This window comes from Macaca mulatta, chromosome 14, assembly GCF_049350105.2.
Source record: "Macaca mulatta isolate MMU2019108-1 chromosome 14, T2T-MMU8v2.0, whole genome shotgun sequence".
Taxonomy (NCBI): Eukaryota; Metazoa; Chordata; class Mammalia; order Primates; family Cercopithecidae; genus Macaca; species Macaca mulatta.
In genome coordinates this window covers 42,629,748-42,652,678 of record NC_133419.1, presented here as the reverse complement: position 1 = coordinate 42,652,678, position 22,931 = coordinate 42,629,748, and the positions used below count along the sequence as shown (strand labels likewise).

At 35.0% G+C, this 22,931-nt stretch overlaps 1 protein-coding gene across 6 annotated transcripts in view; it reads left to right on the top strand.

The window, feature by feature from the left end:
* GAS2 (growth arrest specific 2) overlaps positions 1-22,931 on the top strand; it is a 144,385-nt gene that overhangs the window by 79,284 nt on the left and 42,170 nt on the right. For all 6 annotated transcript variants that reach the window (XR_013403188.1, XR_013403189.1, XM_015114619.3 and 3 more), the window contains 2 exons: positions 733-874; positions 7,474-7,581. Coding sequence is in view for 4 of the 6 variants with exons in the window: in XM_015114619.3 (XP_014970105.1) it covers positions 733-874; positions 7,474-7,581 (250 nt within the window). In the remaining 2 variants the exon portion in view is untranslated. The remainder of the gene's footprint in view (positions 1-732; positions 875-7,473; positions 7,582-22,931) is intronic.

Sequence of the window (22,931 nt, the reverse complement as noted above, 5' to 3'; positions counted from 1 at the left end):
TAATTTAATATTTAGGTAAAGAAATACATGATTACAGGAGATAGTAACTATGTCTCTCCCTTTGAACTTTTCTGGCATTTATAATTTGCAACACACATTTTTTGTACCTTGTTTCTCTAAATTATGTCTCTTTCCTCTCTGCTCAGTTGTTTCCCAACACAATATATGTGCTTTCATTATGCTGTTCCTAGGAGCATAACCTATGACATTGTATAACCCATAGTACATTGTTCTGGGCCCATAGGAAATATATTCAAAGTTAATTCTCTCCTGCTAAATCATTTGAAGATGTTTATTTCTGGGGATTGCTGTTTGCAAACTTGACTCTGATCCTCTGATTGTATTTCTATTTTTAACAAACTTAGGTTCAAAATAGTTTAGTTACAGCACTAATATCAGTAAAGCTGGTAAATGTGAATGCTGGAGACCAAATTTTACATGGTTATTCATGTTGCTGTTTCATTAATATATTGCATTGAGTGCTTTTATTTATTTTTAGTATACTATATGTGTCCATATATGTGCACATATGAATACACAGCAGGTATACGTGTTTTTCCTCTGCTTAGAAGGATGCTAATTCAAGAGCTTACCATTTCAATGCCAGAAAAAAGTGAATGTTGCTTTTAAAAGTCAGCAATTTACTCCCATGGTGCTCGTCATCAAACGTAATATATTGTAATTTTATCATTATAAGTTATGCATGTGTAATGATCCAGTGTCTTTTTAAAGGTATGGTGTGGAGCCTCCTGGTTTGATAAAATTGGAAAAAGAGATTGAACAAGAAGAAACACTTTCTGCCCCTTCTCCTTCACCTTCTCCTTCATCAAAGTCTTCTGGAAAAAAGAGTACAGGAAACTTACTGGATGATGCAGTAAGTAAAATCAGTCAGACTTCTTACCAACACTACAAAACATATTCTGTGCAATCTCATGTCAGTCTAATCTTTACCAATATCAATTTTCTTGAAATTTATTTTAAGCCCATATGAAAAACTTTGTAGTCCTACAATTCATTTTGAGATTCAGAACTGAACTAGTTGTTTAAAATAAAGTGTCACTTAATGCTGCAGAGCAATATCTAAAACTTTAGAATAAGTCAGCTCCCTGAAAATTGTATTTGAAAACATGAAAGTCTGTTTGTCACTAGATCACGATTCCCACTTTCACAGATAAGAAGTCTGAAAACAAGATCTTGAGGATTGTTAAAGAAGGGAAAGTAAGTATGTGATAGAGAAGATAAGTGCCTTTTATGGACTACCATTGTTTTTCAAGTGCTCTCATCTATGAAAGGCAGGTTCCATCTTGAGGAATGGAAACATAGAAGTTGAGTAACCTGCTGAGGGGAGGGGAGGAGCTTAGATTCCAACAGAGTTTTGTCTAACTCTTCAAGGTCCCTCTACTCAGCAGAGTACTTGAGTCACAATTTTTTGTAGTTAGAAAATGTTTTAACAATTCTCTCAGAATCACAGTAAATTGTTTTTAGGTATAGCAGCAAACACGGTGAATTAAAACTCTCAAGGTACCTTGGTTGTCTGTTAAGTAGTTACTGGTTATGAAAAGCGGTGTGGTTGAGTATGTGTATGCATATGCCCTCCACACATATATTTTAAGTGCAAATGTAAAAAATATTAATAAAGGAGATAAATCATGAGTGACTGGGATGTTGTTTATGCAAAGTTTGTATTTTGGGAGTTGTAGTTGCTTATGAATTTTATAGAAAATCTCTATGCCAGAGGCATGAGACTGACGTATATCTCACATACATGGAGAGAGTCCTTAGAAACTAGCACCAACCACAATGCCAGCTGTAAAAATAGGCAGAACTGAAAAGGACTGGTTGTCCATAGCTGTGAGTTTCTTCCTCCAGGATAGGAGCAGAAAAGAGTTGAGAAAATGATTCGACACTACAGGATGCAGAAAAAGAGATTTATCTGACTTTTGCTTTTCCCCATGTGACACTATAAACGCTATTGCAGACTTAGATGAGCCGAAATATAACGGTTTGTCTCATAGATTAAGAACCCTCATTTCTTTTAAGGGCAGCAAACATATTAGCTCTTAAAGGTATCTTAGCCAGTTTAATTTGGTTTCTTCTGGGTAACTGTTCAATCACTCTGGAACTAAAGAAGAACAGGTAAGACATTTTGATTTAATGCTACTGAAAAGGATTTTAAAATCACATAACTTTATCGAAGAATTGGTCATATACCTTACTTTTCATAGTATTTCACTTTTTATTTTGTAAGGAAATTGAGTAACGTTATGTTAATAGTAGATAATGGTCTATTGTTTATATATTGATGAGAACATTCTTTCTTCTCTGTCAATATACTTTTTTGACTAGACTTACTTTAGGGTAAGATGTACCTCTAGTCTTTCTGTTATAAATGTATTTTCCTGTGGCAAATATACTTGCTTATAGTCCATATCCTCTCAGCTATCACCTTCATTCATTTTTTCAAAAAATACCTTATAGTCAGAGTTCCAGACCACTGAAGAGTATCTGGTTAATGTCTGTCTTAACCTCCTATTGAATGAATTACTGTATCGAATGAATTTTTTTAGTCCTGAAATTATGAGATCGCTTCCTGGTATTTGACACTGTTGACCACTCCATTCTTGAAATGCATCTCCACAACATTTCCGCTACCAGAAGGATCAAACTGAATGCACTTTGGATTTGGTTAAAATTATATAGGGTTCCCTATAACATCTAGGGTGAAACCCAAGATCGTTCACATGTCATATAGTCCATTGTCCTCCATGTTCTGGCCTACTGTGTGTTTTCTGGCTATTTTGTCTGCTGCTTTTGTCCCTGCATTTTGATGAAGCCATTGTTGCTTTCTCACCATATTTCTGCCTACTCACCTATTACACTACTTTTAAGCACCTTTCCATCTTTTAAAATTAAGGTTGTGCTACCTCCTATATAAAGATTTTTCTGGTATCTCTCATCCCAGGTATACTTGGCAAATTATTCCTTGGTGTTCCAAGTATTTGTACATATTTAATGAAGCATTTACTGTATTAGGCACAAATATTCTTTCATCTCAAGGTGCAGACCTTGTACTCAAAGACAAGGACCATATTTTATCGATCTATATCCAGTACCATGTTTGTTGGATAAATTATCAATGTAGCTAATCAAAGTTTAACCTTCTCCCTTATTCTATTTATCCAAATTGGCCACATGCTCTGAAAATGCATGCACCTTTCATTTCTATTGTAACTTTGTAGAGGGAGGAGATGCTGCCACTTGAAGCTATTTCTGTGAACCTAGAAAAAGTAGCTAGGATGATTTTCTTTCTTCACTAGCTTGTCTCATATCTGACAATCCTTGGGATCGGGAGAAAAACAAGAGAGGGCAGGAAGGTGGTAGGAAATCTATGAAAAGGATTTCAGAATTAAACCAATACTCCAGTTCAGAAAAAGAGAGTGAGATAAAGACTTTCCATACAATTGTAAGCCAGTCAGTCAGTCCATGGTGGTTCTCCCCTACTCCCAAATTGTGTGCTCTCAATTGAGAACAATGGAAGGGATTTCACAGGAACTTTAAACCTTCTTTAAAGTTTACCAGAGTTTAGAACATAACCATCTGCTTAGTTAAAAGTTTTAATCGAATGTAGGAAATATACAATGTGGATATTTCTGTGCCTTTGTCAGCTAGAATACTATGTTTCACAAGTCTTTAAAATGGCATTTTTCAAGGAATGTTTGATCAAAGACACCATGGTTAAATTAGTTTGAGAAATACAACTTACTATAGTCCTCATCTAGAGTCTGGTGATATAGTTTGGCATATCAAAGACTCTAGTTTGGCATATCAAAGACTCTAGTGAGTTCCATAATAAGATCTTGTTTAACCTGGAATCTTCCAAACTTATTTGACCACAGAAGCCTCTTGTTTCTTCATTTTACACTGGAGAAAACTACATTGAACTATTTGCATTCTGTTTGATAGGGTTTTTTTGTTTGTTTGTTTGTTTGTTTGTTTTTTACTGAAGTGTTTTATTTCAGGAACAGTGGAACAGAGAGAAAAGTAATTTGAACTTCACTAACGTTTTAAATCAGAAATTAATATATCTAATATAAAAGGAAATTGTTCCTATAGTAACAGCTTCACTGCATGTGGGGCATATATAGCAGTTGGGAGTTCAAATTGATGTACCCCAACATGGGTTTTAGAATAGAAATATAAAATAGAGATTGCTTGCAGAGTTTCTGCATTTAGTTAATAATATTGGCTATTTTTACTCTGGGAAAGCTATTATCTACCACCTCAAAAAAGAAAAGGAGGAGGAAAAAGAGAAGAGGGGTAATAAAAGGGGGGAAAATAAACAAGAAATAAAAATAAAAGAAAGCAAAATAAGCAGATCTGTGTTAAGTTATTATATTCCAGTGAACAGTTTCAGCAATAACTGCCAGTTTTGAAACCTTCAATGTTTCTTCACATTTCTTTGTTTGATACTTAGGGGAATAGTGGGAAAAAATAGGTGACCATTTAGGTGGAAAATATATCACCTTCTTTAATCAAGATATCATGAAAGAAACACAGTGGTGTCCATTCAGATTAATTTATTCTCCAGATGTCCTGATAGAGTGATTCAGCTGTGATAAAACGGTGGAGTCAGGTTTAGTTCTCTTCTTTGCTGGGCTAGTTCTCACACAATGAGTTGAATACGGTTCTCAGAAATCATTCTTACTTTCTTCCTCTTCTCCATCAACTTCCTCAGTCTGGGGATGAGAGATAGCATAATTCTGAGTAATCAGGCTCCTCTTGAAATCCCATTTCAGCAGAAAACTGGCTGGGTTCCTAGCCAAAAAAGAACACCTGCCAGACTGACTTTTCCCTAGGTAATGTAAGAAGCATAGATGTCATCAGTCACTGTTTACTTAACAATATATTTCCACTGGCCACAGTCTGGCCTTGTTTCTTTCATTTCTGCTTCCACCTCTCATACGACTACAAAAACAGCCCTTGATTTTTAAAATCAACTCCATTTTCAAAGCTAGAAAGGCATTAGAGAAGGGCAGGCCACTTGAGAAAATGTTTCTTGTATTTTACTTCATTTGATACCAAGAGTTTCTGTCTTTTGTCTAAGAACACTGAAAAATGGAAATACTTTCCACACAGACTTATGATTGTCATTTTTTAGTGGAGGAACCAGTTGAACATCAATTTACTCTTTGGTTAATTACCACATGGCAGCAAAATTGTGCCAAGCACGATCCTCCTAAAGTTTAGGCCTCAGGCCATGTGCTTTCTTGATGCTGTCAGTCTGATTTTCTTCTGGATGATCAACCCTTCCTCCCAATGCCCCTCCATTTCTTCATCCTTGCTTTCCTCATGGAAGCCCTTATTTGTGGTGAAAAGAAAAACTGTACCCCTTCTAGCAATGGCATAAACATAATTTACATATATATACACATATTTATATTTAAACATATTTTAAAACACATATAGAAAGAGATACACATAGAAAAAACACTGAAAACAGGAACCATAGACAACATTCATTGGTCCTGTGACCCTACCCTCAGTCCCAGAATGTGGTTCTGCATTATTGGAAGGAAATGATATGATCATTATTCAACTTTTGTACATCTTGTTTTATTATCATCGTCCCATTAGAAATAACCTTTCAAACAATTTCTTAGAACAGAAGTCTATTAGTACTGGGGTGAATGTATCTATGGGCCAAGTATAAGAAGATAGAACAAACACAGAACACAAAGAAATTGCCCTAATCACTAACTTAATGTTAAGTAGTTTTCTCACTTTTTGATGAAAGCTATTTCTAAGATTCTGTGAATCCATGATTATTTTGTTCCTCTAATTTCCCCCTGTGGCCTGTATAGATTCATGTTCTTATTTATCTATTTTGTCAATGTATATTTAATGAATATTTATTTGCCGTTAAGACGTGCTTTATATCAATGATTTTAAAATATAGTGAAATACCATCTTAACTCTAAAGGAACTCAGTCTAGCGAGAAGACATTAAGGTTAACCACTAAATGAGATACAATATGCTATGATAAAAATAAGTACCAAAAGCTATAGGTTTATATGTCAGCAGAATTAGGGACAGCAAAAGGGACTGATGGCAATGTATATATTAAAGTTGGTTCTTTTGTTCTTCCCCCCCCCCCAAATAGTGTTGATTCTCTTTGTATACATCCTCATTGAGTCATAATTGCTTATGAGATAAATTTAATTTCAGGGTTTTTTTCCTTTTTTTGGTTATTCTTCCAGTGTCTTATGCTTCCATACTTTCTGGAACATTTCTTATTCTAGGAAAAACAATTTAATTCCTTTACATTAACATGCAATTGAGTTCATGTTTTACCCTCTGCACAGTTTTTGCTTAGAAGGCTGTTTAAAGTCAGAAATTGAATTATTTGAAGGAATGATTGCATTTCTTTTGTGACATAAATGTAGACACCATGACATCTTCGTGGAAGAATTTCGGTGAGGAAAATCCAGGCCAATTTCTAAATTTGTTCTATCTAGCTTCTAAATGCAGGCTGCACATCATTTATAGCTTTCTGTTTCTTCTGTGGAAACTTTTCCTCAAAACACAGGAGATTATTGTTTTGGGTTGATTGGTTGGTTGGTTAGTGGAAGAGCAGACAGAGTGGGTGGTTCCCAGTCAGGGAAAACATAAACATTAAATTGTTCCTAAAATCATGGGCTATTATATCATCTTCTAGTAATGACAACTATTCATAAGCTTTGTGCACATATCATTTAGATTATGTATTTTTAAAAGAGTGGAAGAATAGATATAACAGGGATGAAAATCTGATATTCAGGCATCGATTACATAGAACACACGTAAGCTGTAAAACATGGTTGAAGAAGGGTTTGATAGGTAGGAATTACTGAGATGGAATGAGTTGCAGGGTAAATCTGAGTAAATGAGATTAATTCTTAGAGAAAATCTTAGAGTTCAAAATAAGGTGAAACAATAGTCTCATTTAAAAAACAACAACAACAACAACTTGTTAAATTCACTCTCAATTTATTCTGAAACTGAGTAAAATTAATACAATTAAAATTATACTGAAGTAACATAAACTCTATGTTAACATACTTTCTATTCTAGTTTTCAACAGGTTGACCTTGACAACCCAAATGTGCATCGTCTTTTCAGTCCTCCAAAAGTAGGAACCCAGCTGATTATTAATATTCTATAATTTCAGTTGATTTCCCGCTCATTATCCTCCAGCCTCGTCACTGTCATTAGCTAGCTTATGCTTTAGTGCAGTCATTTGCCTTCAGATGTCTTTGGGACCTGAACTTTACGTAGTTATGATTTAATATGATATTCTTATGCTCACATGATGTCCATAGATAAAGAACAAGTTTAAAGTCATTAAGGGTTCAGCGGCCCTGGAGTCCTTGGAGCAAATTAACATAAATGCAACCTAATTAAGAAGAATGAATTTACCTGCTCTTCTATTTCAGGTGAAACGAATTTCTGAAGATCCTCCTTGCAAATGCCCAAACAAGTTCTGTGTGGAGCGGCTCTCCCAAGGAAGATACCGAGTGGGAGAGAAGATCCTTTTCATTAGGGTAAAGTTTTACTTTTCACTTATTTTGTTACTAATGGAAACATTCAGAATTTGAGTTAGGGGAAATATGACAGATAAGAGCAGGAACTTCCATATGGTGCTTACATTTAAAGATACATGGTACGAATTTTTTTTTTTTTTTAAGTAGCATACATTATAATGTTCTACTGAAGGCTAAATAGAACTGTTTTCTCTTTGTACATATACCAAAACACATACACACCAAAGACAGGTGGAGATCAAATAGAATGAAGAAGCCTTTCCATTTGTGTTCTGTTTTGCTAAGAATCAAGATAATTTAATCTCTCAAAGCAAGTTTGTGACTTTTACTAAGACCAATAATTCTTTTTTTTAAAAAAAATAAGAAAATGAAAAATAGCGATACATTCCTAGAAATCGGCAGTTGAAAATAAAAGTAATTTTCTGCTTTATGGTTTAGTCATTTCTAAAGGAACAGAGGTTGTGATTTTTTTGAAAAAACTATATTCTTTCCTCAGTTGAAAAAGTTAAAAAATATCTTGCTGTTTTGTAGAACACAATGATTTGAATACGTACATCTAGTACCAGCAATGTGTATTCTCACAATACTCAAATCTGTAATGACTCTGTTGAAATTTTGCCCTTGTAAAGTTTTCTTAATTTCTATTTTTGACCAAAACTTATTTGCATAACAGGTCTTTTTTTTTTTTTTTTTGAGACGGAGTCTGGCTCTGTCGCCCAGGCTGGAGTGCAGTGGCGCGATCTCGGCTTACTGCAAGCTCCGCCTCCCGGGTTCACGCCATTCTCCTGCCTCAGCCTCCCGAGTAGCTGGGACTACAGGCGCCCACAACCGCGCCCGGCTAATTTTTTGTATTTTTAGTAGAGACGGGGTTTCACCGTGGTCTCGATCTCCTGACCTTGTGATCCGCCCGCCTCGGCCTCCCAAAGTGCTGGGATTACAGGCGTGAGCCACCGCGCCGGGCCCATAACAGGTCTTTTTAAAGACTCTGCAACATGCAGTTGAAAAAAGAAAGTTTAATCATAATTTTAGCCTTAAAATATAATGTTAATGATTTTGAATTTTAATCTAATTTTAGATTAGTGTTTACTAATATAGTTCTTAATTTTCCAGGAAATAATTGCTGTTCTGCTTTGGAATAGCAGCAAAAATGATATAACAATGTGTTATTATTAGGGGTATGAGATCTGGGTAGATGGCCTCACTAGGAAAGGCAGTTGTCTGGGTTGCTTATTGTTTTTTTCTTCTTTATTGCAAAGATAGCATACATATTTTGTTAAGTCAAACTGCCTGCTGTCACTTAGTACGTTAAATAATAGTGATCTAGAATCGCCACAGATGTGTTTAAATTTTACCAGGTTGACCTTTCTCAATTGATAATCAGTCTCCTTTAGAATATTAGGCTCCAGAGCTTAGAATCAAAACATAGAGAGTCATTTGTTTAAACAGTTACTCCTTTTTGCAATAAAAGTGTTACTAAAACACATGATTAATAAATTATATACTGCTCCCTCCAACGTAACCTATTATCTTCAGTCAAAATATATATATTACATATGTTTATTTGCATCTGAGCTTTCACATGCAAATTTAGTCATTCGTCAAAGATTTTAATGTCCACGTTTATGAATAACATGTTTTTATAGTCCTTACTATATAAGACAGGTTTTTCATTGTTCCATTTCTCTTTTCAAGAAATATTTATCTATTGATTTTAAATCTATTCATGCATTATTTATAGAGAAATTGAGATTTGCTGTACTGAAAAAAATTGTATCAAATTTCTTAGGGATATTAATTTAATAGCAACTGATACATAAGAACATGTTGTGCACACTCAGTTTCTTACTTCTAATGTTCCAGGTGAACCTGCAATAAGAGTTAACTGTGATGTGGTTATTCACTGATTAGCCCAGCAAGTTATGGCATCATGCTATTATGACATGTTTTAGAATAGTGTATTAACGAACTTTAATAATTTATTCTCTTGATTTTTGTACTATCCACATACAATTTTACTATTTTTATAACATTTCCCTCTAAAATGAAATTTTTTAAAAATTTAGTTTTTAATAAAGATAAATTTCCATCACTGCCTAAATTACAAACCAAAACTATTTGTCAAAAAAAAGAAAACATTTTTGAACATATGTTGATTGAAATACTTATCCTTGGGCTTGTCATGAGTTCATTTCTACCCTGAAGGAGTAACGTGATTCAAAAAAGGCTTCTCTCTATGTGTCTGGTTATCCGTGGAGGCTTAAAAATTAAAATTTCATAGGCAGGTCACATGTGCCTTGAATTGCATATTTTTCCCTATTTCCTCCTCTGTGTTAACTAGAGAAACTAAAAATATCTCCTTAATGTGCATATACATATGCTAGTACTTTCGATTTGTGGTAGGGATTGTCATTTTGCTCCAACTCATTGTAAGAAACTGGCAGTTACTACTCAAAAAATCTCATAGGTATTGAATTGGTTTTCAAATGATCATATGGTTGTCACTGCTAATGTTTTACCTGTATTTCCTTGAACACCTGGATTAAGTAGCAAGTGCCTATAGTCAAATTCTCACACATACTAGGTGAACAACTGCCTCATAGTGTCTTCACTACAGTTCTTGCATTTCTTAAATTTGCATTTTTCACATGGGCATATTTTAAACTTTGTCACATATTTTTAGAGGCTGCCTAATATGGTCATATTTACTGGCAGTATTTATGTATATTATTCTATAAAATATACCTACGATGACATATACATTGTGTCTTAACATTTGTCCCCTAGTTGGCTGTTCACCCTGAGAGCAGCAGTGTATTCATGTGGTCATAATGAACATGCCAAATGCAAAGAACAATTCCGAGTCACGTAAGGCTAATGAAACTGTTTACTTTTACTTAAAGATAAAACAATTATCAGAACACTAACTCAGTAAGAATTATTCCTTAGAAAGTCATAGATATGCCAGGTACGGTGGCTCACGCCTGTAGTCCCAGCACTTTGGGAGGCCGAGGCGGGTGGATCACCTGAGGTCAGGAGTTTGAGACCAGCCTGACCAACATGGAGAAACCCCGTTTCTATTAAAAATATAAAATTAGCCGGGCTTGGTGGGGCATGCCTGTAATTCCAGCTACTTGGAAGGCTGAGGCAGGAGAATCGCTTGAAGCCTGGAGGTGGAGGTTGTGGTGAGCCAAGATCATGCCATTACACTCCAGCCTGGACAACAAGAGCAAAACTCCGTCTCAAAAAAAGAAACAAAGAAAAGAAAAGAAAATCATGGTCTTTTGATAAGCCTGTACCTAACACAGTTAACTCTTGACTGATGCTTAACTAAGCCAGAGTTAACAATTCCATTGCTAACCACCTTACAAGGTTTGTTGACAATAACTACTTTATGTGTCAATTTATGATTATGTATGTATATGAATGTATCTTCCCTATACATTCAAACAGATACAGTAATAACAACTATGAATGAAAAAAATAAGAATGCCCGCAAATTTCAAAGGAAGACTCAGGAAGATATTTTCTGCAGAGAATATCTTTACTAAGCATATGTCTTGTCTGTGGATTTCTGGAAACCAATGTATGAATAGATACTTCACATACATGGCTATCTAATGTGTACTTATGTATTAATAGAGGCGTGGATGTACTTTTGTAGACAGACTTGTTTATGTTCATATTTCTCTTTTACAGGTGAGGATTAATCCATGCCTAAATATTAAGAATCCTTTAATACAAAGAAAAACCTCTGAGGATTTAGGCAAACATCCTAATAATCCATTGCCAAATGGGAATTTTTTTTGTTTCTAGCTTATGAAAAATAATTTGTCAAAGCCAGATTTTTGCCCTGTGCTTTCCAAAGAGCAACGGTTTTTTTTTTTTTGAACTATCAAATGCAGCTAATTTTTGTCTGTATTGTGTACATGCAAATATACTCTCCTCCAAGATATAAATATTTCAGTTATTTTTCAGGAATTTGGAGAGCGATGATAAAACCTTGCTGATTTCTGCAGTAATAGAGATTTGGATTATTTCCGTTCAATCATAATACATATCTTTGAAATGTAAATAGGTGGATCTCGGGACTAATGTCTTGATTTCAGGGAGGAGAGAATTTTCTCTTGTTCATTTGTTTATTCAGTCAGTTGGTATTTATATAGGCTTCAAGTATCAAGAAGTCACCTGGCATTACAAATCCGAATGAGCCTGTAAAAACGGACTTCAGAAATATGTCTTAGATGCAATAATAATGTCTGTGTTATTTGACTTATCAATTCCGATTTGATGTCTATGTTCTACCTAAGTACTCCAAGTTGGAATGCAGTGCTGTGATCTCAGCTCACTGCAACCTCCACTTCCCAGGTTCAAGTGATTCTTGTGACTCAACCTCCCAAGTCACTGGAGTTACAGATGTGTGCCACCACACCCAACTAATCTTTTTCTTTTCTTTTTTGTATTTTAAGTAGAGATAGGATTTCACTGTGTTGGCCAGGCTGGTTTCGAATTCTCGGCCTCAAGTGATCCGCCTGCCTTGGCCTCCCAAAGTGCTGGGATTACAGGCATGAGCCACCGCACTCAGCCTCTTCCAACAGTAATTTTTAAAATGGCCACAGATTAGCAGCATCAGCATCATCTAGAAACTTGTTAGAAATGCAAATCATTGGGGCTCACCCAAGACTTACTAAATCAGAAACTCTGAGGGCAGGGCCCAGCCACCTGTGTTTTAATAAGTCCTCCAGGTGGTTCATATGTGTCCTGAAGTTTGAAAATCACTTTAGAACAATATATAGGAAGGGATTCAGTGCACCAACAACACAACTTAAAATCATTTGCATCTCTGATCATGAAAGAATATTAGCAGTCAGGTGCTAAAAATGATCATTTTGAAGACTTTTATGTATTGTTGGAAGGAAATGCTTAAGATGTCATTGTAAGTGAAAAAATAGGCTTTTAAATTATATTTACATATAAAATAACTTTGTGTAGAAATGATTAGCATAAAGACAAAGAAAACGGGAAACATAGAAAATAGTTTTTATTTGTCAAGGACATGGAATTATGAGTGAGTGATTTTTTTCTGTTCTGCAAATTTCTGATGATCATTTAAAAAATATGAACTCTTTAGGATAAACCAGCAACCAGATACAGTTAAAAATTTGAGAATAAATTAAAAGCCCTCTGAAAGTTGTCAGGTTAATTAGCAGACTGCTCATTTAAATGGTCCTTTTGCTGAGCTTCCTATCTTCCGGAAAAGGGTGGGGAGGTTTTTTGGAGTCATGGTATTATTTAGACTACAGAGAATTATTGCATATTTTTGTGAACTTGTAGCATACTTTTCGTTAGATGAAGCTGTCTTCCTTTACTATTTTATGTCTCCATTTTGGAAATTGATGTTGTTTAGGATTAGTACCTGGAAATATGCAAATGTTTACTGTCTGGATAATATGCCTTGTTTTTCCTTATCTTTGCAGACTCTATCAGTGATCTACATACTCAGATTTTTCTCTACTAATCATTACAATTTTAACCATTTGGTGTTCCATTCATTTAGGGCTCAGTTTTTAGTGACAGGAAAATAACCTAATATGATAAACTTATCTGTGCTAATTTATGAAATGGATGCAGACAGCCCCGGTGAATAGAACATCTATGGGATAAGGTCTTCACACTTAACTAAGCTGCTCTAATGTTCTGATAATAAAAATTTCTGACAAAGTAGCAGCCAGTGGGGTCACATGTTGTGAGGTAGATGACATTTTGTGCTTCTTGGTTTGCTCACTAATGTAATGAATACTTTTTTACTTAATTGCAATTTATCACTACCCTAATATTGTACTTTAGAGTTGTTCAGAGTGTGTTCCCAAGAATAATAGTTCCAGATGATGTTCAAAAATATTATTTGTAAAGTTAACATGGTTAAGGGTTGAAACAGGTTTCTTTAATTGCTCTTATTTACTGATAATTGCCTTTGTTAGCCTGAATCAGAACACTTGACATATCTCATTATAACCTCCCAAACTCGTGTGGAAAATTTTGTTGCCATTTCCGTTTTACAGATGGGGAAACTGAGACACTGAGGTTGAGTAACTTCTCAAAGTTCTAAGGTAATAAGCATTGGAAGTGGGTACTAAACCCTGGCAGCCTAACTCCTAAATGTATACTCTTTACCACTAAACAGTATTGATCACTTTACCTGGAATTTCTTGGACAGTTCAAAATACTAATGTGATTTGTAAGCTCTTAGAGGGAAATATATTGTTCAGCATTTTCCAAATGTATTTAACCATAGAAATAGTCTCCCTCCCACCTTTCTTTCCCCCCAGATCATCTTCCTTTGCTAGGAGGTCATGAAAACATAGTTTGAGAAAGTCAACTGAAGCAAGTGGAATAATTTGTAACATAGAATTTATATTGAAAGTTTTCCACATCTTGCCACAATTAAAACTCATATATTTTTAAGGTATTAAGGAATATTTAATTTGTACTCATTTTTACCTTCAGATTCCATTTGGAAATGATTTTCAAGGACATGACTGGAAAACCTTTAAAGAAAAGACAGCTAAAATTTAATAAGGATCATTTGTTCCAGGCATTTTACCAGCTGCTTTATGTTTATATTTATATCACAGGATTCTTTCTAAACCATACAGCTTGGAAATTGTTTTTATCTTTTTGTTACAGGTGAAAAAATAAAGTCTTAGAGAAGTTCTTAAGTAAGTAGTAAAATAAATAAAAGTCAAAGCCCTGACTTGCCAAACCTACAACACATTCCTCTCTAAGCTGCTGCCTGTGGCATGTCCATTAAATGCAAATATATTATTCAAAAGGTTAGTCCTCTAAAAATAATCAACACAACTCAAAATCATTTGCATGTCTGATCATGAAAGAACATTAGCAGTTAGGTGCTAAAAATGATCATTTTGAAGACTTTTATGTATTGTTGGAAGGAAATGCTTAAGATGTCATTGTAAGTGAAAAAATAGGCTTTTAAATTATATTTACATATAAAATAACTTTGTGTAGAAATATATTTTTTATAATATATTTTATAATATATTTCATGCTCAACCATAGTAAAGTATTTTTATACCATTTTTACTTTAAAAGTATTCAGTATCCAAAGGGTATTCAATTGCATAATCAATAGTGCCTAATGTAAAGATATATAATATATTTGCCTGACTATATTATGACAGGATAAAACGTATGATAATATTTTTGTTACTGTATGATGGACACTATATAAAATGCTTTATGTGGTCTATCTCCTTAATAGGCAAAATTAACTAGCATTCTATAATAAGACATATGGTTATCCGTCCTGATATCTTTTCAATACAAATCAGAAGATAATTCTCCCATATTGCTCGTATAGTCTTGTTGAGTCTTCTCTTGCTAATTGTAGTTTTTTTTTTAAGTATATTGGTATTATTTCAAGATATTTTCATAGCAGAACTTCACAGTTGGGTAAAATAATATGAAATTCCATACTGACCCTCCAGTGGCTTACGAGTACTTTTCTAGTTAAGAAATATGAGTACTTGAGGGGCCTAAAGAAAAGACAATGAATAATTTAATTGGAAGTCAGCAAAGGGATTTGAAATGTTATGGCGTTAACCTCCTTTGTACTACTTTTAAATTAAATCATCACCAATCCATAGAAAGATCACACACATTGTTATTGACTCTGTGTAATTTCTTCCTTAGCATAAAAATTCTTCAGGATTATGCCTGTGTGGTAAAAATCAACTCTCTGAAACAAACCAAGCAAGAGAGGCACCAGAGCTCGGTTGCTATAGCAACTGAACTTGGCAATGTCTTCTGGGACTTGCTCTAACGAAAGGTCCATGATAGGGAGTGCTATTACGTTCCTTTTTGCTCTTATGACACATGCTGATTTACTGTAAGTAAAACGTAGGATGGTTCAAATTTCATATTTTTCCTAGTGATGAAAAATGGGCTGTTGTGTGAAAATGTAAAGGAGTTTTAAACAACTAGCAAGGAAGTTAAAACCTCCATTTATCCTTAGTGGAAACGCTGCAGAAGCAGCCATTACTCAGCAGCTGAAAGTCAACAGTTCCTTAAAACACACACAGACACACACACACACACACACACACACACACACAGATCATCTAATTTAGCAATGTATGAGAACAATGAATACAATTTTAAAATTATATTAATGCCTAGATTTGTTTCTAGGGGGAAAATATGGGTGTGTTTGCTTCTGAGGTATATAAAACCTCAGACATTTATAGTGCTCTAAGCCATAGTAAGAGAAATATGAGTGCTATTAATACATGAATATTTCCAAACTCAGTTTTCCCAACTGCCTCAAAACTAAACACTAATTCAGGAAATGCAAGTAATAGTATTTTAAATATGTTCAAATGCTTTTAGCTTTTAATTCTTTTATGTTTTTGCTTCACTAAAGACACTCTCATTTGTTTTATCATCCATTGATGACACTTTGGTAAAATGTATCTCAAAGGACTTTGCAGATATTGATAAATACTCTTAACCTATAGTGTCTAAGAAAGGCATATGTTTTAGATAAATGCAGTTTAAGTAACTAACCATTGCTGTAAATAATTCAGGTAATTTTTTTTTCTGAGAGTTACCCTTTCAGGTTGAAAACCTTTAAAAAAATCTTAAAAATTCAAAACAAGCTTTGTCAAGAATTGCACCCTGAAACTACATCCATTTTTTTCAAAAAGCAAGAAAGACAATGAAATTTGGTATTTATTACAATAGTTAAAAGTAATGGCAAAAACCACAATTACTTTTACACCAACCTAATAATACATCTGGGCAGTTTTCTATATTCTAAATTAAGTTAGATAACTCATTTCTTCTTCCACTGACATATTAAATGTGAAAAACATTAAATAAATAGAAGCTCAAAACCAAAAATTATTCTTCATTAAAAACTTACCACCATTGGCCATTTAGCAATGAGTAGATTTTTCAATAGTGTCTACTTTCACTTGCCCTGATAAGCATTCTTACTCATCTCCAACTCAGTTAGCAAGGTTTACTATGGTTTTAAGTTGTACAATACACATGCCACCTTACTTTAGTTTGAATAATTTTCTTTTGCCGTTAACGCTGTATCTAGAATCAATGTACAATTGCTTTTTCATTGGCCACAAATCAAAATTATATAAACTAAAGGAAGCATTGAAAAGTCAAATGACTTCATTGAATAAACTGCACAGCTTCTATAATCTGCATTCGGATTTCTACATTGCTATGGCCTTCCTGCCATTTAGATAAATTTGTTCCATATATGTGTATTTTATACCTAGTGATGTGTGTGTGTATATATATGTATATATATAGTGTATGTATATATTATACAGATAGACACACACCTCCATACACACACAAAAAAATACAGAAATACATGTGTGTATAGTGAAAAGCAACAATATAGTAGAGAGTTGAATTGGTCCAATGATTTGGCATTTTAACTGATTTTAACAGGGATCTCAGGTTGATTTTTCTACAACTGAAATTGAAATCCCAACTTAAAAATGTTGTGGAAAAATCCACCTTTTTATCCTATATTTATATATACATTTACTGCATTAGGCCATTATTTCATTGCTATAAAGAAATACCTGAGATTGACTGGGGGCAGTGGCTCACGCCTGTAATCCAAGCACTTTGGGAGGATGAGGCGGGCAGATGATAAGGTCAGGAGATCGAGACCATCCTGGCTAACACTGCGAAACCCTGTCTCTACTAAAAATACAAAAAATTAGCCAGGCATGGTAGTGGGCCCCCATAGTCCCAGCTACTTGGGAGACTGAGGCAGGAGAATGGAGTGAACCCGGGAGGCAGAGCTTGCAGTAAGCCGAGATCGCACCACTGCATTCCAGCCTGGGCGACAGAGAGAGACGAAAGAAAGGAAAGAAAGGAAGGAAGGAGGAGAGAGAGAGAGAGAGAGAGAGAGAGAGAGAGAGAGAGAGGGAGAGACCTGAGACTGAGTAATTATAAAGAATATAGATTTAATTGGCTCATGGTTCCGCAGGTTGTACAGAAAGCAGCATCTGCTTCGCAGGAGGCCTCAGGAAGTTTCTACTCATGGTGGAAGAAAAAGAGAGAGCAGGCACTTCACAGGGTGAAAGTAGGAACATGAGAGAGTGGGAGGGGAGGTGCTACACACTTTTAAATGACCAAATCTTCTGTGAACTCAGCGATAACTCACTTATCATCAAAGGGATGGTCCAAGCCATTCATGAGGTATCTGCCCCCATCACCCAAACACCTCCCACCATGTCCCGGCTTCAACATTGGGGATTACATTTCAGCATGCGACATGGGTGGGAGACAAATATCTAAACTGTGTCATATACTAATTAACACTAACCAAACACTTTCTGTGCATCTGATGTCTGAGTGCTTTCCTTGGATTTTTTTTTTTTTTTCCAACTCTCACAACTCTTTGAGGTAGGCACTGTTGTTATCCTAATAGTAACAATAAGGAAATTAAGTGTTAGAGAGTTAATTGCTTGTCAAAGATTACACAGTTAGTAAGCGTCAAAACCTTTATTTGAATTTAATGTATCTGATGTCAGAGCCCACAGTTTTAACTATATGCTATTCATTCCATTTCAGACCATATAGACATTTGGCATGTTATTTTGTAAGTATTACTGCTCAATCCATTAGTAATTTACCTATACTCGATGAATGGCTCCTAGTTTGCTTATTCCTTTGCCTTTGTGCTTTAGCAAAACAAGGAATTTAACAGCCAATCCCTATTCTAGAGTCAAAAAAAAAGAAACAAAACAAAACAAAAAAAGCACCCAGGAAACAGAATCTTACAAAACAGCCTCAATAACAACAACAACATAAACTAGAAAACCCAACAAGAATAGTTCAGTAGTTTAGCATAGTTCAGTATAGTTGTTGATTTTCTTTTCTTTACTTGAAAAGTCTTCCAGAAACAAAAATTTATTCTAGGAATGAAGAAACTAAGGAATATTTACAATTTACTACAATTATAAACTTATATTTATGGCCTTTGGTCAGTCAAGATTAAATCCTCTTAATTTCATTAGGCATGGAAGGATTTTCTGAGCATGCTATGGTATAGCGTAGAGATGAATTTGCATTTTGTATCATTGTTTACTTTTATTAAAGGGTCTAAACTAAATATATGACCAAGTGCAAACTGAAAACGTTGGCATAGCAACTAATGCTTTGAAAGCAAGTTTCCTAAAATTAAGCGTCAAGTAATTTTTACATAACATTTTTTCTTAACTGTTTTTGTCTTGTTTCTTGATAGCAGTACAGATATCTTTTATATTGTTTGTAAAGTACTTTCATTTTATACATTATCTCAATTTAGCTTCATTAGTACTCTATGACAAAAATTAGTGTGATTGTTAATTTATAAAACTTATGGATGAGGAAATTGCAGCTAACAGAAATTTAGTAATTTTCCTAAAGTAATCCTGTTAGTAAGTGATTGATCCAGGTTTAATTATAGTATGAAAATTTTATGTCTAAATTTTATATGATTTAAACTTCACACAATAAAATTTCCTTTTGAAGTTTTTTTTGTTTGTTTGTTTGTTTTGAGACGGAGTCTTGCTCTGTCCCCCAGGCTGGAGTGCAGTGCCGCGATCTCGGCTCACTGCAAGCTCCGCCTCCCGGGTTCACGCCATTCTCCCGCCTCAGCCTCCCGAGTAGCTGGGACTACAGATGCCCGCCACCGCGCCCGGCTAATTTTTTGGATTTTTAGTGGAGATGGGGTTTCACTGTGGTCTCGATCTCCTGACCTTGTGATCCGCCCGCCTCGGCCTCCCAAAGTGCTGGGATTACAGGCGTGAGCCACCGCGCCCAGCCTGAAGTTTTCTTTTTTAAAAAAAACTTTATGTAAGTGAAAATAGTCGCTCCCTGTGTTTTTGATTTTGGCATTGTTTTCCTTAAATTCCAAAGTAAACAACACAGTAATGTCTACTCGCAATGTTTGTAAGATTTTTCTTTTATCTTTTTGTAGACATCCTGACAAGAATATTTCTTGGTTTATATGTTCTATACTGATATGTGAATGATTTTTTTGCAAAGGGGAAAGAAATGAAATAATTATGCACAATACGTTTTGTTATTGAATAATTGATGTCTTCTAGTTGCCAAAGAAAAAAACCTGTGAAATAACTGTCATATAAATTGTCTATAGTTCTCCCGTGGGCTCAAGTTGCATAAGTAGGATGTAGCTAGATTCATTAAGAAATATGCTTTGCACTTGTGGCCATTTTGAGTTTTTGTTGAACATAGTCAAGCGTGGTGGAAATGCTGCTGTTACAAGATTCACTATGATAAATTAGGACTCGTTTAGTGCTATCTTTTTCATAAACTTAGTGAGTTAAGTTTCTACGTGACTGGTCATTTTAGAGCTTGCCTTGCATTTCCCTTTAATACTTGACATTTTGAATTTCACCTCCTCAGTAAAAACACATAATCATGGTCCTGGACCCAGCAGGCACCTCCTTCATCTAAACAGCCAGTCCTTCCATTGCAAGAGGTTTACTGATTCACATGCAACTTTTAGTTCACTGAAACGGTGTATTAACATTTTCATTTGAAGGCTCAGTGTACAGTGTTTCATGATATAGTCTGCCATCTTGTTAGAAGCAGAATAAGATCTTAAGGAGCTCTTTAGGTAGGTTTTGGGAGGAGCAGTGTGTGAAAATTTGGGTTACATATTGTCCTAAAGATATATTATTCAATTTTCTTTATAAAGAAATTCCAGATATTATTAAAACAACAACAAAGCAAAATGACAACAAAAACCCTGGCAAGTTATTTAATGGCATTTTGTCTCTTTCTTTAAACAAACACCAGCAATAAGAAATCACTACATCAAGGTGTTATTCATCTCCCAATTGTAGCTTTCTTTTACATCACTATCTCTTTTACACACCAGCTTTTCATGCCAGCTTCTAATCTCCCAGCCCCACACTCACACCTTGCCCTTCAAACACTCTTGCCAATTATGGAAAACTGACTTCTCTCTAGCAAGTTTTAAGGGACTACAAACTCCATGGGAACAAATTATTTGAGACTTCACCTTGTAATGGGCTTCCTGACCTTTTGTTGTTGTTGCTAAACCAACCTATCCAACGTTTTATTAGTTCCCTTTCTCAGAAACTGATACCTTGGTTCCCAGTCTCTAACTTTTACTCTCAACATAGTTCATTTATCATATTTTTCCTAAAATCTAGCTTCATAGGCTATAGGGGAATGCAGAGACGATTGAATAGTCTTCCTAAGATCTCATTTAAAGGCAGATAAAGGGCAGGTCTTATTTCAAATTTGTCTTCTAACTTTTGCATTAGGCATAAGGTCTCTAAGAATTTCATTCCAGAACTGTAACATGCAGACAAAGTAACACATTAATTTGTCATCATCTACCAATGTGTTATGCATGCTAATGTTACTCAGTCCCGGACTCTATTTTGGTAATCATGCTAAGATCTTAAGGAACTCTTTATGTTCCTAATGAGGTCCAGGGTTAATAGAAAAAGTATGGAAACTCATATGGCACACAATTTTATTCACATCACATTGCCTGTCCACCTGGTAGGACTTAACCTAAGGTGGGCTTTAGCATTGCCCAGGGAGGCACTTTGAACCACAAGATACGTATCACAAAACTCCTCTCCCATGTTGATGTTTACAAAACACCTTCATACCTCCTACTATTTCTCTAACAACCTACAGCCAACATGACAAGCAGGTAGGGGCATGCATTCTAAGGAGCACAGCAAGGAATAACATGTCCAGCCTTGAAGATCTTATTTATCTCCTGTTTTTCCCCCAAAATCTTGTAACAAAAATAAATCCACCAATAAGTACTGAAAGAATTCCAGATGAACCTGAAATTTAATTGACAGCTTGGCAACAGCGACATGAACAGTCTCTTCCCTCATGTACAGCATTCGTAGATCTGATAGATAACATGCCTACATATATTAACTAGAGGAAAAGTGAAGATGAAATATTCTGAAGACAAAAGGGAAAGTAGCCTGAAATAGTAAATTTTAAAAATTACAGCCATAATACTATGTAATCATGGGAGGGGAAACAGTTTTCCCAAAGATGACTTAACTTTGTCATCCTGATGCTTAGTCAGAAAATCTGAAACATATCCTTTGATTCCTATTGAAAGCCTTTCAACAAATTACCTTTCAGATAAACTGTCTCCTTGTGAGTTTGGAATCTCTAATTTTGAGTTAATCTCTCTAATTGTGAGCTTAAGATGCTACCTAAATTACATTTTTAATTACAGCAAAAGAAAGCGGTAGAGTAGAAAAGAGTGCCTCCTGTGTCATATAACTTTCTGAGGGTAAATATTAGGTTGGTGCAAAAGTAATTGCAGTTTTTGCCATTGAAACAAATTGTAGGCATGGAATATTATGCAGCCATAAAAAGGAATGAGGTTATATCCTTTGCAGGAACATGGATGAAACTGGAAGCCATCTTCCTCAGCAAACTAACACAGGAACAGAAAACCAAACACCGTATGTTCTCACTCATAAGTAGGAGTTGAACAATGAGAACATATAGACAAGGGCAGGGGAACAACACATACTGGGGCCTGTGGGAGTAGGGGAGGTGAGGTGAGGAAGAGCATCAGAACAAGTAGCTAATGCATACAGGGCTTAAAACCTAGGTGACAGCTTGAGAGGTGCAGCAAAATACCATGACACATGTATACCTATGTAACAAACCTGCACTTTCTACACAGCTACCCTGGAACTTAACTGAAGTTTAAATAAATAAATAAATAAATAAATAGCAATGGTAGGTTCATTACTTTCATGATACAGTGGTAGGGCCTAGACAGGAAGCAAGGGGCCAACACGAATGAGGTGAGAGGGAACTCAGAACAATATAGTAGGATATTTCCCCAAAGTAGAAAGTTTTGCACTGAAATTAAACATTTCATTTACTTAACAATTTTCTCTAGGACTTTATTAGACATTCTCTAGAGTCTGATATGTTTCTCTTGTAGAATTGAGACACAGACTTGATATCTGTCATCTTAAAAAAAGAATATTTCCTTACAGGTATCTTTTATTTTGGAACAGGAGACTAAAACCCCAGAAGAGAGATAATTCTAACATATGTATTTCAAACTGCCAACTACCAATGTAACTGGTGATTCTCAGAGTATATATGTCTCACATATCGTTTAATATGGATTACTATGCAATGAAACTTCACTATAAGATATGAAAAATATAGAAATAGTTATTCTCATTGTCGTTCAAAAAGCTTTTCTTTAGTCTTGTCACAAAAGATCATAGTTTGCATTTTTAGGTGGC